Here is a 13,832-nt window from a genome sequence, read left to right as displayed (position 1 = left end):
TGTTGCCCAGGCTGGTCTTGAATGCCTGGCCTTAAGCAGTTCTCTACCTTAACCTCTCAAGTTGCTGGGATTACAGGCATGAGCCACTGTGCCTGGCTAATCAGATATTTTTCTTTTCTTTTCTTTTCTTTTTGAGATGGAGTCTTGTTCTGTTGCCCAGGCTGGAGTGTAGTGGTGCGAACTTGGCTCACTGCAACCTCTGCCCCCTGGGTTCAAGCAGTTCTCCTGTCTCAGCCTCCCGAGTAGCTGGGACTACAAGCGCCCACGATCACACCTGGCTAATTGTGTACTTTTAGTAGAGATGGGGTTTCGTCATGTTGGTCAGACTCGTCTCGAACTCCTGACTTCAGGTGATCCACAATCATGTGTACTCTGTGCAAAGAATAGATTGGAATAAGGCAATGGGAGAAGCAGGGAGACCAGCTGGAAGGCAACATAGTGCTGGTTGTTGAGGTGATGGTGGTCTGGACTGGGGTAGAGGCAGTCTACCAAAGGATTCTCGGCAACTTGTACTTGAGACTATCCTGATCCCATGTGCTGGTGCATGGGGTGTGGGGGTTCCTGTTGCAGCCTTGGTGGGTCTCCTCACCCCTCTGTACATATGCCTGATTCATAACTCCTCAGACACACTGTGTAAAAGGCTTCTTTTTTTTTCTTCTTTTTGAGACGGAATCTTACTCTGTTGCCCAGGCTGGAGTGCAATGGTGCGATCTCAGCTCACTACAACTTCTGCCTCCTGGATTCAAGTGATCCTCCTGCCTCAGCCTCCCAAATAGCTAGAATCATAGGTGTCTACCACCATGCCTGGCTAATTTTTGTATTTCTAGTAGAGATGGGGTTTTCCCATGTTGCCCAGGCTGCTCTCGAACTCCTGGCCTCAAGTGATCCGCCTGCCTCGGCCTCCCAAAGTGCTGGGATTATAGGCGTGAGCCACTGTGCCTGGCATGAAAGGCTTCTATATATGACAACCAGCCCATCTGCCTCATTGAGAACCCAGTTGAAACCAAAGCACCTTTAAAAGGTTTCCTTTACTGCTATGCCCAGTGTTGGTCATCTTGGTGCTCCCACAGTGCTCACAGCCTACTGAGCTGGCGTGGTGATGCTTATAGAAGCTGACTTCGGGTTCATGCCTGTCATCCCAGCACTTTGGGAGGCTCAGGTGGGAGGATCACTTGAGCTCAGGAGTACAAGACCAGCCTCAGCAACATGGTGAAATGCCGACTCTACAAAAACAAACAAAAAAACAAAAAATAAACCAGGTGTGGTGGTTCAGGCCTGTAGTCCCAGCTACTCAAGAGGCTGAGGTGAGTGGATCACGTGAGTCCAGGAGGTCGAGGTTGCAGTGAGCTGTGATTGTGCCACTGCACTCCAGCCTGGGTGACAGAGTGACTCCCTGATGCCAACAAGCAGCCTTGCAGAAACAGGACATGGAGCTGGAGAAGTCCAGACTGTTGTTCCTGCTGCCAGCTTGAGCCCAAGGGTTGGGGGCGGGGAGTCTGTGCTGTGTATATGGGTTCTAACTCTCACTCAGTTTCCCTGGTCTCAAAAAATAAAAAAATGCTGGGCACGGTGGCTCATGTCTGTAATCCCAGCACTTTGGGAGGCCACGGCGGGCAGATCACAAGGTCAGGAGTTCAAGACCAGCCTGGCCAACAGGGTGAAACCCCATCTCTACTAAAAATACAAAAATTAGCCAGGCATGGTGGCAGGTGCCTGTAATCCCAGCTACTTGGGAGGCTGAGGCAGGAGAACTGCTTGAACCCGGGAGGTGGAGATTGCAGTGAGCTGATATCCCGCCACTGCACTCGAGCCTGGGTGACAGAGCGAGACTCCGTCTCAAAAAAAAAAAAAGGCTAGCTTCCTGGGTCTGCTCTCTGTTCCACTGTGAGCCCTTTAAGGGTTAGAGCCTGATGATACTGACATAATAACCCACATAATCGGCGCTGAAAATTTCTTTGTTCCTGTCCAACCTGCAGGTAACTTACTACTTCCAGTCAATATGCCGACCTTAGATGCTCCAGAAGACAGGCGGAGAAAATTTAAGTACTGTGGCAAAGATGCATCTGTGAGTATAAAGCACCCACCTGCTTCTATCGGGGGCCAGTGCAATCTGCATAAAAAATGGGGTGAAGAGACCAGGCATGGTGGCTCATGCCATGTAATCCCAACACTTTGAGAGGCTGAGGTAGGCAGATCACGAGGTCAGGAGATTAAGACCATCCTGGCCAATATAGTGTAACCCCGTCTCTACTAAAAATACAAAAATTACCTGGGCGTGGTGGCATGCACTTGTAATGCCAGCTACTTGGGAGGCTGAGGCAGGAGAATCACTTGAACCCAGGAGGTGGAGATTGCAGTGAGCTGAGATCACGCCACTGCACGCCAGCCTGGGCTACAAGAGAGAAACTCCATCTCAAAAAAAAAAAAAAAAAAAAAAAAAAGAGGGGAGGATGGGGAGTGGTGGTGGTGGAGAGATGGGTTGATAAGGCAAATATAGCAAAAGTTCTTTAGATAGATGCCTAGGTGTTTCCTGAATCAACTTTTCAACTTTTCTGTATGTTTGCTATTTTCATCATAAAATATTAAAGGTGGGGAAGACAAAAGCATGTGGACTTAGGAGCCAGACAACTGTGAAATCAAATCAAAGTTTCCATGGAATCTTGCAATTATTTAATTTCAGAACCCCAGTTTCTTCATCCATAAAACAGGGCTGCTTAGCTGGGTGTGGTGGCTCATGCCTGTGTTCCCAGCACTTTGGGAGGCCAAGGTGGGAGGATCGCTTGAGGACAGGAGTTCTAGGTCAGCCTGGGTAACATACCAAGACCTCCATCTCTACAAAAACACAAAACCAGCCAGGTGTGGTGGCATGTACCTGTAATCTCAGCTACTCTGGCGGCTGAGGCGGCAGGATTGCTTGAGCCCAGGAGTTCAAGGCTGCAGTGAACTGTGATTGTGCCACTGCACTCCAGTCTGGGTGACAGAGCCAGACCCTCTCTAAAACAAAACCAAACCAAAAACTGGGCTGGGCTGGGCGTGGTGGCTCACGCCTGTAATCTCAGCACTTTGGGAGGCTGAAGTGGGCAAATCACTTGAGGTCAGGAGTTTGAGACCAGCCTGGCCAATGTGGTGAAACCCTGTCTGTACTAAAAATATAAAAAATTAGATGGGCATGGTGGCGGAGGCCTGTAATCCCAGCTGCTTGGGGGGCTGAGGCAGAAGAACTGCTTGAACCTGGAAGGCAGAGGTTGCAGTGAACCAAGATTGTGCCACTGCACTCCACCCTGGGCAATACTGTGAGACTTCATCTGAAAAAAACAAAAAACCAGGCTGCTATTTATTTCCAAGGGGCTGGATGGCTTCCCCAGGGGCCAGTATACAGGTATTTACAGCTGCTCATGTCAATGAAGCTTACCAAGGAGCTAAAACGTCAGCATATAGGTATGGCCAACAAGCATGCCTTGTAGACTTGTAGAAATAGGACTTGGAACTGAGAAGTCCAGGCTGTTCTTGCTGCCAGGTTGAGCCCAAGGGCTGGGACAGTCGGTGGCGGGGGGGGGCGGTCTGTACTGCATATATGGATTCTAACTCTCACTCAGCTTCTTTGGTAGCATAGTTTTCTGTTGCTAGCTCTGTCCTCCATCTCTTTTTTTTTTTTTTTTTTTTTTTTTTTTTGAGACGGAGTCTCGCTCTGTCGCCCAGGCTGGAGTGTAGTGGCCGGATCTCGGCTCACTGCAAGCTCCGCCTCCCGGGTTTATGCCATTCTCCTGCCTCAGCCTCCCGAATAGCTGGGACTATAGGCGCCCGCCACCTCGCCCGGCTAGTTTTTTGTATTTTTTAGTAGAGACGGGGTTTCACTGTGTTAGCCAGGATGGTTTCGATCTCCTGACCTTGTGATCCGCCCGTCTCGGCCTCCCAAAGTGCTGGGATTACAGGCTTGAGCCACCGCGCCCGGCCAAGTCCTCCATCTCTTATTTTTGCGATGAAGACTTGCTTCATAGTCCAGGCTGGAGTGCAATGGCGCAATCTTGGCTCACTGCAACCTCTGCCTCCCAGGTTCAAGCGATTCTCATGCCTCAGCCTCGCAAGTAGCTGGGATTACAGATGTGCGCCATTACACCTGGCTAATTTTTTGCATTTTTAGTGGAGACAGGGTTTTGCCATGTTGGCCAGGCTGGTCTCGAATTCCTGGCCTCAAGTGATCTGCCTGCCTTGGCTTCCCAAAGTGCTGGGATTACAGGCGTGAGCCACTGCACCCAGCCCCCATCTCTGTATCTTGACTGGCATCATATAAGTTTAGCTCCACCTTGGGAATCCAAAAGCCTGATGAGGAGAATGAGGGAAGTACAGGGTCACAGCAGCCTGGTTAGGCCACCATCAGGAACAAAATCACTTTTTATTTTTTATTTTTATTTTTATTTTTTTGAGATGGAGTCTTGCTCTGTCACCAGGCTGGAGTGCAATGGTGTGATCTCGGCTCACTGCAACCTCCACCTCTTGGATTCAAGCAATTCTCCTGCCTCAGCCTTCCAGGTAGCTGGGACTACAGGTGCCTGCCACCATGCATGGCTAATTTTTTGTGTGTGTTTTGGTAGAGATGGGGTTTCACCATGTTGGCCAGGATGGTCTCAATCTCCTGACCTCGTGATCCCCCTGCCTCAGCCTCCCAAAGTGCTGGGATTACAGGCGTGAGCCACTGTGACTGGCCCAGGAACCAAATCACTCTTACAGTAACCTATTCCAACAAAGAAGCTGTCTGGCTTCCAGAACCACTGCAGATTAAAGGAAATCAGTGAGAACAAAGGAATTGAGTCTTCACAGCAACAGGAAAGGCCTGCCAGAGAGAAGAGAGAAAGGTACAAAAGTGTTTACAGGGAAGACCTGCCTAGCGACAGGGCAACAGTGTGATGGGCTCAGTGATTCCCAAAGATGTTCCTGCCTTGCCATATAATGCCACCATGACCCTTTTACATTTTTTCCTTTTATTATTTGATACATGGTCTCGCTCTGTCATCCAGGCTGGAGTGCAGTGGCACGATCATAGTTGACCGCACCCTCTGCCTCCCAGGCTCAAGTGATCCTCCCACCTCAGCCTCCCAAGTAGCACCATACCTGGCTAATTTTTTATTTTTCTTTGTAGGGACAGGGTCTCACTATGTTGGCCAGGCTGTTCTTGAACTCCTGAGCTCGAGCAGTCCTCCTGCCTTGGCCTCCCAAAGTGCTGAGATTGCAGGCGTGACCACTGTGCCCAGTTGATGGCCCTTTTTCAAGCAAGAATTAAGTAGCTTAAGGAACCAAAAGTATCTAATACATGGTGACTTCTTTATAATTGTTCCTGAAATGTCTTCAGCCTAAGCGCAGCTATTGAGAAAGGTTAGGTCATTTCCTCAGGATTCTTAATACTACAAAGTTTGAGTCATTAACTGGCAGAGAGAGCGAGAGAGAGAGCGTGTGTTTTTTTTAGAGGCAGGGTCTCACTCTATTGCCCAGTCTGGAGTGCAGTAGTACAATCATAGCTCACTGCAGCCTAGACCTCCCTGGCTTAAGGGATCCTCCCACCTCAGCCTCCCAAGTAGCTGGGACTACAGGTGCATGCTACCATGCCCAGCTAATTTTTTTTTGGTAGAAAAAGAGTCTTGCTATGTTGTCCAGGCTGGTCTGGAATTCCTGGCCTCAGTGATCCTCCCACCTTGACCTCCCAAAGTGCTGGGATTAGAGGCACGAGTTACGATGCCCAGCCTCATTTTAATTTTAATCTCCCTCAGTATGTAGTTTTGGGGATGAAGGCTTTAATGGCTTATAGACAGGTTTCATTAATAGTGGAAATGGGCCATGCACAGTTGCTCAGCCTATAATCTCAGCACTTTGGGAGACTGAGGCAGGTGGATCACTTAAGCTGAGGAATTCGAAAGCAGCCTGGCCAACATGGAGAAACCCCATCTCTACTAAAAATACAAAAATTAGCCAGGTGTGGTGACAGATGCCTGTAATCCCAGCTGCTTGGGAGGCTGAGGCACAAGAATGGCTTGAACCCCAGAGGCAGAGGTTGTAGTGGGCTGAGATCATGCCACTGAACTCCAGCCTGGGTGACAGAGTGAGACTCCATCTCAAAAAGAAAAAGATATATAAAAATATATAATATATAAAATATATATAATATATATTTATATTATATATAAATATTTGATATATTTGATATATAATATAAAATATATATTATTGTATTATATAATATGTAAAATAATATATATCTATATGTAGTGGAAATGATCAGGGTGTCTAGGACATGGGCAGTCCCCCAATTGTCCCCAGCACCACCTATCCTAGCCACCACTGAAAAGGCCTGGGCACATTCAGGAAGCAGCCATATCCTTCAGGAAATCATCAGCGTCATTGAAGATGTGTTCAGACTTAGGGCAATGGGATGCTTTGCTGAAGTGTTTTTATAGCTGAGAATCGTGGCCTGTCAAGGTTGTGCATGGTCTTGCTTTATTTTGGAAGGAAGATCAAATTATTTTCTAGACGTGGTGTAAGAGAAAAGAGGAGGTAAACAGAGCTGAGATGATTTACTGTGTGATCTGAACTCTTCCAGCCTATTGTATCTGTGAAAATGAAATTGGATGATTTGAAACATGTTTGACAGACTAAATGTAGCATCCTCACTCCTGGGTTCTACATGTGGTGACATCCCCACTCCTGGTTCTAAATGCTCCAATTTCTTTTCCTCACTAGCTGAGGCGACAGCAGAGGATGGCGGTCAGCCTGGAGCTCCGAAAGGCCAAGAAAGATGAACAAACCTTAAAGAGAAGGAATATCACGAGCTTCTGCCCTGACACACCTGAAAAACCAGCCAAAGGGGTGGCGGTCAGTACGTAGTGTTTAGAGTAGTCTTGGGCAAAATATGTTCTTAGCAAGTGTCTCTGGCTGGATAATGTTTAATAAATTCAGAACTTGCAAACTCTTTTTGGCCTTTTAAAGAAAGGAGTGAAGAGATTATGGTTTGAACTAAACTGCCTTTGTTAAAAGGCTAATGGCCGTTACTCCTATGGCTCTGAGTCTGTGGAATCGAGGTTCTAGTGTGGGATGGAGAAGGTGCTATTTCTTTTATTTTACTTTTTAATTTTTTTTAATTTTTATTTTTTGAGACAGGGTCTCATTCTATCACCCAGGACAGAGTGCAGTGTCACAGTCAGAGCTCATTGCAGCCCTAACCTTCCTGGGTTCAAACGAGCCTCCTGCCTCAGCTTCCAGCGTATATAGGACTACAGGCACTCACTACCATGCCTTGTGAATTTTTGCATTTTTTATAGAGACAGGATTTTGCCATGTTGCCCAGGATGGTCTTGAAGCCCTGGACTCAAGTGACCTGCCTGCCTCAGACTCCCAAAGTGCTGGGATTACAGGTGTGAGCCACTGTACCTGGCCAAAAGTGATATTTCTTTTTTCTTTTTTTTTTTTTTTTTGAGGCTGAGTCTCGCTCTGTCGCCCGGACTGGAGTGCAGTGGCCAGATCTCAGCTCACTGCAAGCTCCGCCTCCCAGGTTTACGCCATTCTCCTGCCTCAGCCTCCCGAGTAGCTGGGACTACAGGCGCCCGCCACCTCGCCCGGCTAGTTTTTGTAATTTTTAGTAGAGATGGGGTTTCACCGTGTTAGCCAGGATGGTCTCAATCTCCTGACCTGGTGATCCGCCCGTCTCGGCCTCCCAAAGTGCTGGGATTACAGGCTTGAGCCACTGCACCCGGCCCAAAAGTGATATTTCTAATTGAAAATTTACTTGCTACCCCTAAGCCTGAAAACCGAGGAAATGAGGGTGGGTGAAGGTTATTTCTCAGCCCCAACCTCATTAAATGCAGATCCTGGGTTGACATCAAGGTTAGTCTGGTTTCTGTGAATACCAAATGCCTTGACCAGGAAGTTTTCCTTCTTAGCACCTCAATAATGGCATCTCTATATTCTTTTGGGGTACACCACTGTCTGCCTACTTTAACCACCCACATGCACCCTTTTTACCCTGCTCAGCTTAGGGCTTGTAGAGGGCAGAGACTCGTTCCATTTTTGTCAAGTGAGTGGGTCCTATGACACATTCCCATTCATCAGTGAAATGTGTAGTCATTCTCTGAATTGCCACAGGAGTCCGAACTATATCTCTAATTAGCTTCATTTGTTTGGAGCAGTCCCTAGAATCCCCCCATCCAAGGAAGGTATGAAACAAAAGGAAAAAAAGGCCGGGCACAGTGGCTCATGCCTGTAATCCTAGCACTTTGCGAGGACAAGACGAGTGGATCACCTGAGGTCAGGAGTTTAAGACCAGCCTGGCCAACATGGTGAAACTCCATCTCTACTAAGAATACAAAAAATTAGCTGGGCGTGGTGGTGTGCACCTGTAATCCCAGCTGCTCAGGAGGCTAGGCAGGAGAGTCACTTGAACTTGGGAGATGGAGGTTGCAGTGAGCCAAGATCATGCCACTGCACTCCAACCTGGGTGACAAAGTGAGACTCCATCTCAAAAAACAACAAAAAAAACCCAAAAAAGTTGTTTTCCTTTTGGTCCTATATTAGCTTTTTAAAAATTTATTATTTATGTATTTGTGTGTGTATGTATGTATGTATTTATTTATTTATTTAAGACGGAATCTCACTCTGTTGCCCAGGCTGGAGTACAGTGGTACGATCTTGGCTCACCGCAACCTCCGCCTCCTGGGTTCACGCCATTCTCCTGCCTCAGCCTCCCGAGTAGCTGGGACTACAGGTGCCCGCCACCACACCCGACTAATTTTTTGGTTTTTTTTTTGAGACGGAGTCTCACTCTGTCGCCCAGGCTGGAGTGCAGTGGCCAGATCTCAGCTCACTGCAAGCTCCGCCTCCCGGGCTTACGCCATTCTCCTGCCTCAGCCTCCCAAGTAGCTGGGACTACAGGTGCCCACCACCTCACCTGGCTAGTTTTTTGTATTTTTTAGTAGAGACGGGGTTTCACCATGTTAGCCAGGATGGTCTCGATCTCCTGACCTCGTGATCTGCCCGTCTCGGCCTCCCGAAGTGCTGGGATTACAGGCTTGAGCCACCGCGCCCGGCCAATTTTTTGTATTTTTAGTAGAGATGGTGTTTCACCATGTTAGCCAGAATGGTCTTGATCCCCTGACCTCATGAGCCGTCTGCCTCGGCTTCCCTGAGTGCTGGGATTACAGGCGTGAGCGACCACACCCGGTGTATTAGCATATTTTTTAAAGAAATGAAGGTATAATTCACACCAAAATTCACTCTGTACCTAACCAGTGGTTTCTAGTATAGTCACAAAGTTGTGCAACCATTGCCACTAGCTAATTCCAGAACCTATTCATCAACTCAAACAGAAACTCCACACTCATTCAGGAGTCACTCCCCACTCCTCATCCCCCACCGTCTCTGCAAACACTAGTCTACTTTCTGTCTCTCTGGAACGACCTCTTCTAGACATTCCCTATAAATGCAGTCATACAACATGTGAGCTTTTGTGTTGAGCTTTCATGTTTTCAAAGTTCATCCATGTTCCAGCATGTATCAATACTTCATTCCTTTTGGGCAGAATGATATTCTGTTGTATGGAGAGACCACATTTTGTTTATCCATTTATTTGTGATATGGAGTCTCACTCCGTCACCCAGGCTGGAATGTAATGGCACAATCTTGGCTCACTGCAACTTTCGCTTCCCAGGATCAAGCCATTCTCCTGCCTCAGCCTCCTGAGTAGCTAGGATTACAGGCGTGTGTCACCCACTAATTTTATATTTTAGTAGAGACGGGGTTTCACCATGTTGGCCAGGCTGGTCTCGAACTCCTGACCTCAAGCAATCCACCTGCCTTGGCCTCCCAAAGGCCTGGGATTACAGGCGTGAGCCACCGCGCCTGGCCTGTTTACTCATTTATTAGTTGGGGGACTTTTGAGTTGTTTCTACTTTTTGGTTATTATGATGAGTGCTGTTAACATCCTGTGTACAAGTTTTTGTGTGGATAGGTGTCTTCAGTTCCACTGAGAATAACTGGGTTATGTACTAAGCCTGTTTCACTCTTTGTGGTAGGCTGTATCATGGCACCCCAAGCGTCTGCATCTTCTAATACCCACACCTGTGAATGTTACTCTATGACAAAAGGGATGTAGCAGACGTGATTAAGGATTTTTGAGATAGAGAGGTGATCCTGAATTATCTGGGTGGGCCTGACATTCGACGATTCTTATAAGAAGAGCAATGCGATGACAAAAGCAGATGCCGGGCATGGTGGCTCATGCTTGGAATCCCAGCACATTGGGAGGCTGAAGCAGGAGGATCACTTGAGCTCAGGAGTTCGAGACCAGCCTGGCCAACATGGTGAAACTGCATCTCTATGAAAAATATAAAAATTAGCCAGGCCTGGTGGCTCATGCCTTTATAGGCATATTGGGAGGCTGAGGTGGGTGGATCGCTTGAAGTCAGGCGTTCGAGATCACTCTGGCCAACATGGTGAAACCCTGTCTCTACTAAAAATATAAAAATTAGCTGGGTGTGGTGGCATGTGCCTATATTCCCAGCTACTTGGGAGGCTGAAGCAGGAGAATAGCTTGAGGAGTGAGCTGAGATTGTGCCACTGCATTCCAGCCTAAGTAACAGAGCGAGACTGTCCCCACCACCAAAAAAAAAAAAAATTCAAGTCCTTTGTCCATTTTTAAATCAAATTATTTTTTGTTGATTATATATTCTAGATATTAAACCTTATAATTTCTAGATATTTATATATTCTAGATATTAAACCTTAGCAGATATGACTTTATATAGTTATATATTCTAGATATTAAACCTTAGCAGATATGACTTGGAAATACATTCTGTTCTGTAGGTTGTCTTTTTACTTTCTTGATAGTATCCTTTAAAGCATAAAAGTTTTTAATTTTGAAGAAGTCTAGTTTATTTTCTTGGTTGTGTTTTAGGCATCATATCTAAGAATTCATTGCCTAATCCAAGGTCACAAAGATTTATGTCTATATTTCTAAGAGTTTATAATTTTAGCTCTTACTTTTAGGCCTTTGAACCATTTGGAGTTAATTTTTGTAAATGGTGAGAGTAGGAGTCCAACTTTGTGCTTTTGTATGTGATATATAGTTGTACCAGTACAATTATTTGGTGAGACTATTTTCTACCCATTGAATTGTCTTGGTACCTTTGTCAAAAAATCAATTGACCATGAATGTGGGGATTCATTTGTGGACTCTCAGTTCTCTTCCATTGATCTATATGTTTATCTTTATGTCATCAAAGGTTTGATTACTGTAGTTTTGTGGTAAGTTTCAAAATTGGCAAGGATAAGTCTTCCAGATTTGTTCTTTTTTCAATATAATTTTGGCTCTTCTGGATCCCTTGTATTTCCATATGAATCTTAAAATCAGTTTGTCAATTTCTAGAATAAAGGCAGCTCTGATTTTGATGGAGATTGCATTGAACCTATGGAAAGGAGTCATTGAACTTATAAGGTTGGAGTATTGCCATCTTAACAATGTTAAGTCTTCCAGTCCATGAACATGGGATACCTTTTCATTTCTGTTCTCCTTATTTTTTTATTTTTTATTTTTACATTTTGAAGCATATAACTCTTGGATTTCTTTTGATAATTTTATTACTAAGCATTTTATTCTTTTTATGTTGTAAATTAAATTGCTTTATTTTGATTTTTGATCACTACTAGTGTTTAAAGATATAATTAATTTTTGTATATGAATTCTGCAACCTAGCTGAATTTATTAGCTCTAGGCTTTTTGTGTAAATTCCTTAGGATTTTCTACATATAAGATTGTCACTTGCAAATAGTTTTATTTCTTCCTTTCCAATCTGGATGCACTTTATTTGTTGCCTAATTAATGCATCTAGAACTTCCAATGCCATGTTGGATAACAGTGAAAAGAGCAGCATCCTTGTCTTATTCCTGATCTTGGGGGAAACCTTTTAGACTTTCACCATTAAGTGTGAGGCTACCTCTGAGTTCTTTGTAGATGCCTTTATCAGAATGAAGAAGTTTTCCTTTTATTCCAGTTTGCTGAGTGGTTTTTTAAAATTATGGAAGTACATTGAATTTTGTTAAATGTTTCTTCTGCATTGAGATTATCATGTGGGTTCCCCCCTTTATTAATACGGGGTACTATGTTGATTTTTTCACATGTTAAATTCACTCCTGAATTCGTGAGTTCAAATCCTAATTCATCATGATGACCAATATGTTGAACATGTGTTTCAAAAGTTTATGCATTCAGTTTCCTCCTATTTTGTTGAATTTCTGCATCAGTAGTTATGAGGGATATTAGTGTATACTTGTCTTACAATATCCTTGGTTTGGTATCAGAGTAATACTAGCCTCAAAGAATGAGTGAGAAATTTTTTTTGTAAAGTTGGTAAAGTTTTTTTTTTTTTTCTTTGAGATGGAATTTCACTCTTGTCACCCAGGCTGGAGTGCAAAGGTGTGACCTTAGCTCACTGCACCTCAGCTTTTGGGCCTTGATGCTTTCTGACAAGAAATCAGCTGTTAATCTTATTGACGCTTTGTACATGAATTGCTTCTCTTTTGCTGGTTTCAATGTTTTTGGTTCTATAGTTTTGGCTTTCAACAGTTAGATTATAAATGTTTGGATCTTGGAATTCTATTTGGAGTTCATTGAGCTTTTTGGATGTGTAGATTAATTATTCTACTGGATTTGGGAATTTCTTTGGCCATTATTTCTTTAAATATACTTTCTGCCTCTTTCCCTCTTCTCCTTCCTATTCTGCATTTGTTGGTATCCTTGATGATGTCCCACAGATCTCTAAAGATCTGTCAATTTTCGTCTTCCGTCTCTTTTGTGTGTTACCTTCCTCAGACTGGATAATTGCAGTTAGCCTATCTTCAGCTTCACTACGGCTTTATTATGTCTGCTTAAATCTGCTGTTAAGCCCCTTTAGTGAATTTTTTGTTTCAGTTATTCTCCAATTCCAGAATTTGTATCTGGCTCCTTCCAGTAACTGTTATCTGTTTGCTGATATTCTCTATTTAGTGAGACACCATTCTTGCACTTTAGTTCTTTAGTCATGGTTTAGTTCTTTGACTAGATTTAAAATATTTGTCTAGTTCAACATCTGGTCTCCTCAGGGACTATTTCTATTGATTGCTTTTTTTCACATATATATGTATATGTGTGTGTCACACTTTCTTTGCTTGTCTCATAATCTTTGAAAACTAGTCATTTAAAATAGTGTCACAGCTCTAGAAAGCAGGTTTTCCATTGCCCCAGGGTTTGTTGTTGTTGCTGGGTGTGATTAGTAATTTCTGAATTAATTATCTAAAATTTGTATTTTTTGTGATGTGTGGCTCCTGAAGTGTCTGCTCAGTTTGCTTAGTGGTCAACTAATAATTAGAGATTTACTTTAACACTTGGAACCACAAGGAAAAGAACACTCAAATTTTGCCAAGAAGCTCTATGTTGGGGGTATGCTTTCACCACTCAGCCAAGTAGTTGACAATTCTGCCATAAGCCTCTACTTCCTGTTTGCACAGAGCCTCAAGGTCAGTGAGAGGTAAGAGCTGAGGGTCTTAGTTGTGTGTGTGTTTGTGTGTGTGTGTGTGTGTGTGTGTGTGTAAAGCATACGCATAGCCCTACACATAATATTCCTTTCAAGTTTTTTTTGTTAGCCTGTTTATCCCAACTCTTATTCAACCTCTCAGGTAGCTGTGAAGTTAAACAACTTCCTCTATTTTCAACAAACATTCTTAGGGAAAAGCCTTTTCATATTGAATAAGCTCTGAGTCAAAGTAGTCTGTAAGTGGGATCTTTCAGGGAATGACCAGACAGATCAAATAATTTC

The 13,832-nt window shown here is 44.4% G+C and overlaps 1 protein-coding gene across 1 annotated transcript in view; it reads left to right on the top strand.

Moving 5' to 3' along the window:
- Window positions 1–1,979: 1,979 nt before the first annotated feature.
- Window positions 1,980–13,832, top strand: part of KPNA7 (karyopherin subunit alpha 7) — a 36,060-nt gene continuing 24,207 nt past the window's right edge. The window contains exons 1-2 of the mRNA XM_033193021.1: window positions 1,980–2,065; window positions 6,730–6,861. Of these exons, the coding sequence (XP_033048912.1) occupies window positions 2,000–2,065; window positions 6,730–6,861 (198 nt within the window). The 5' untranslated portion in view covers window positions 1,980–1,999. The remainder of the gene's footprint in view (window positions 2,066–6,729; window positions 6,862–13,832) is intronic.

This window comes from Trachypithecus francoisi, unplaced genomic scaffold (genome assembly GCF_009764315.1).
Source record: "Trachypithecus francoisi isolate TF-2019V2 unplaced genomic scaffold, Tfra_2.0 Lachesis_group4, whole genome shotgun sequence".
Lineage (NCBI taxonomy): Eukaryota > Metazoa > Chordata > Mammalia > Primates > Cercopithecidae > Trachypithecus > Trachypithecus francoisi.
The sequence above is the reverse complement of the archived record's forward strand: the minus strand, read 5'-3'. Positions and strand labels throughout refer to the sequence as shown.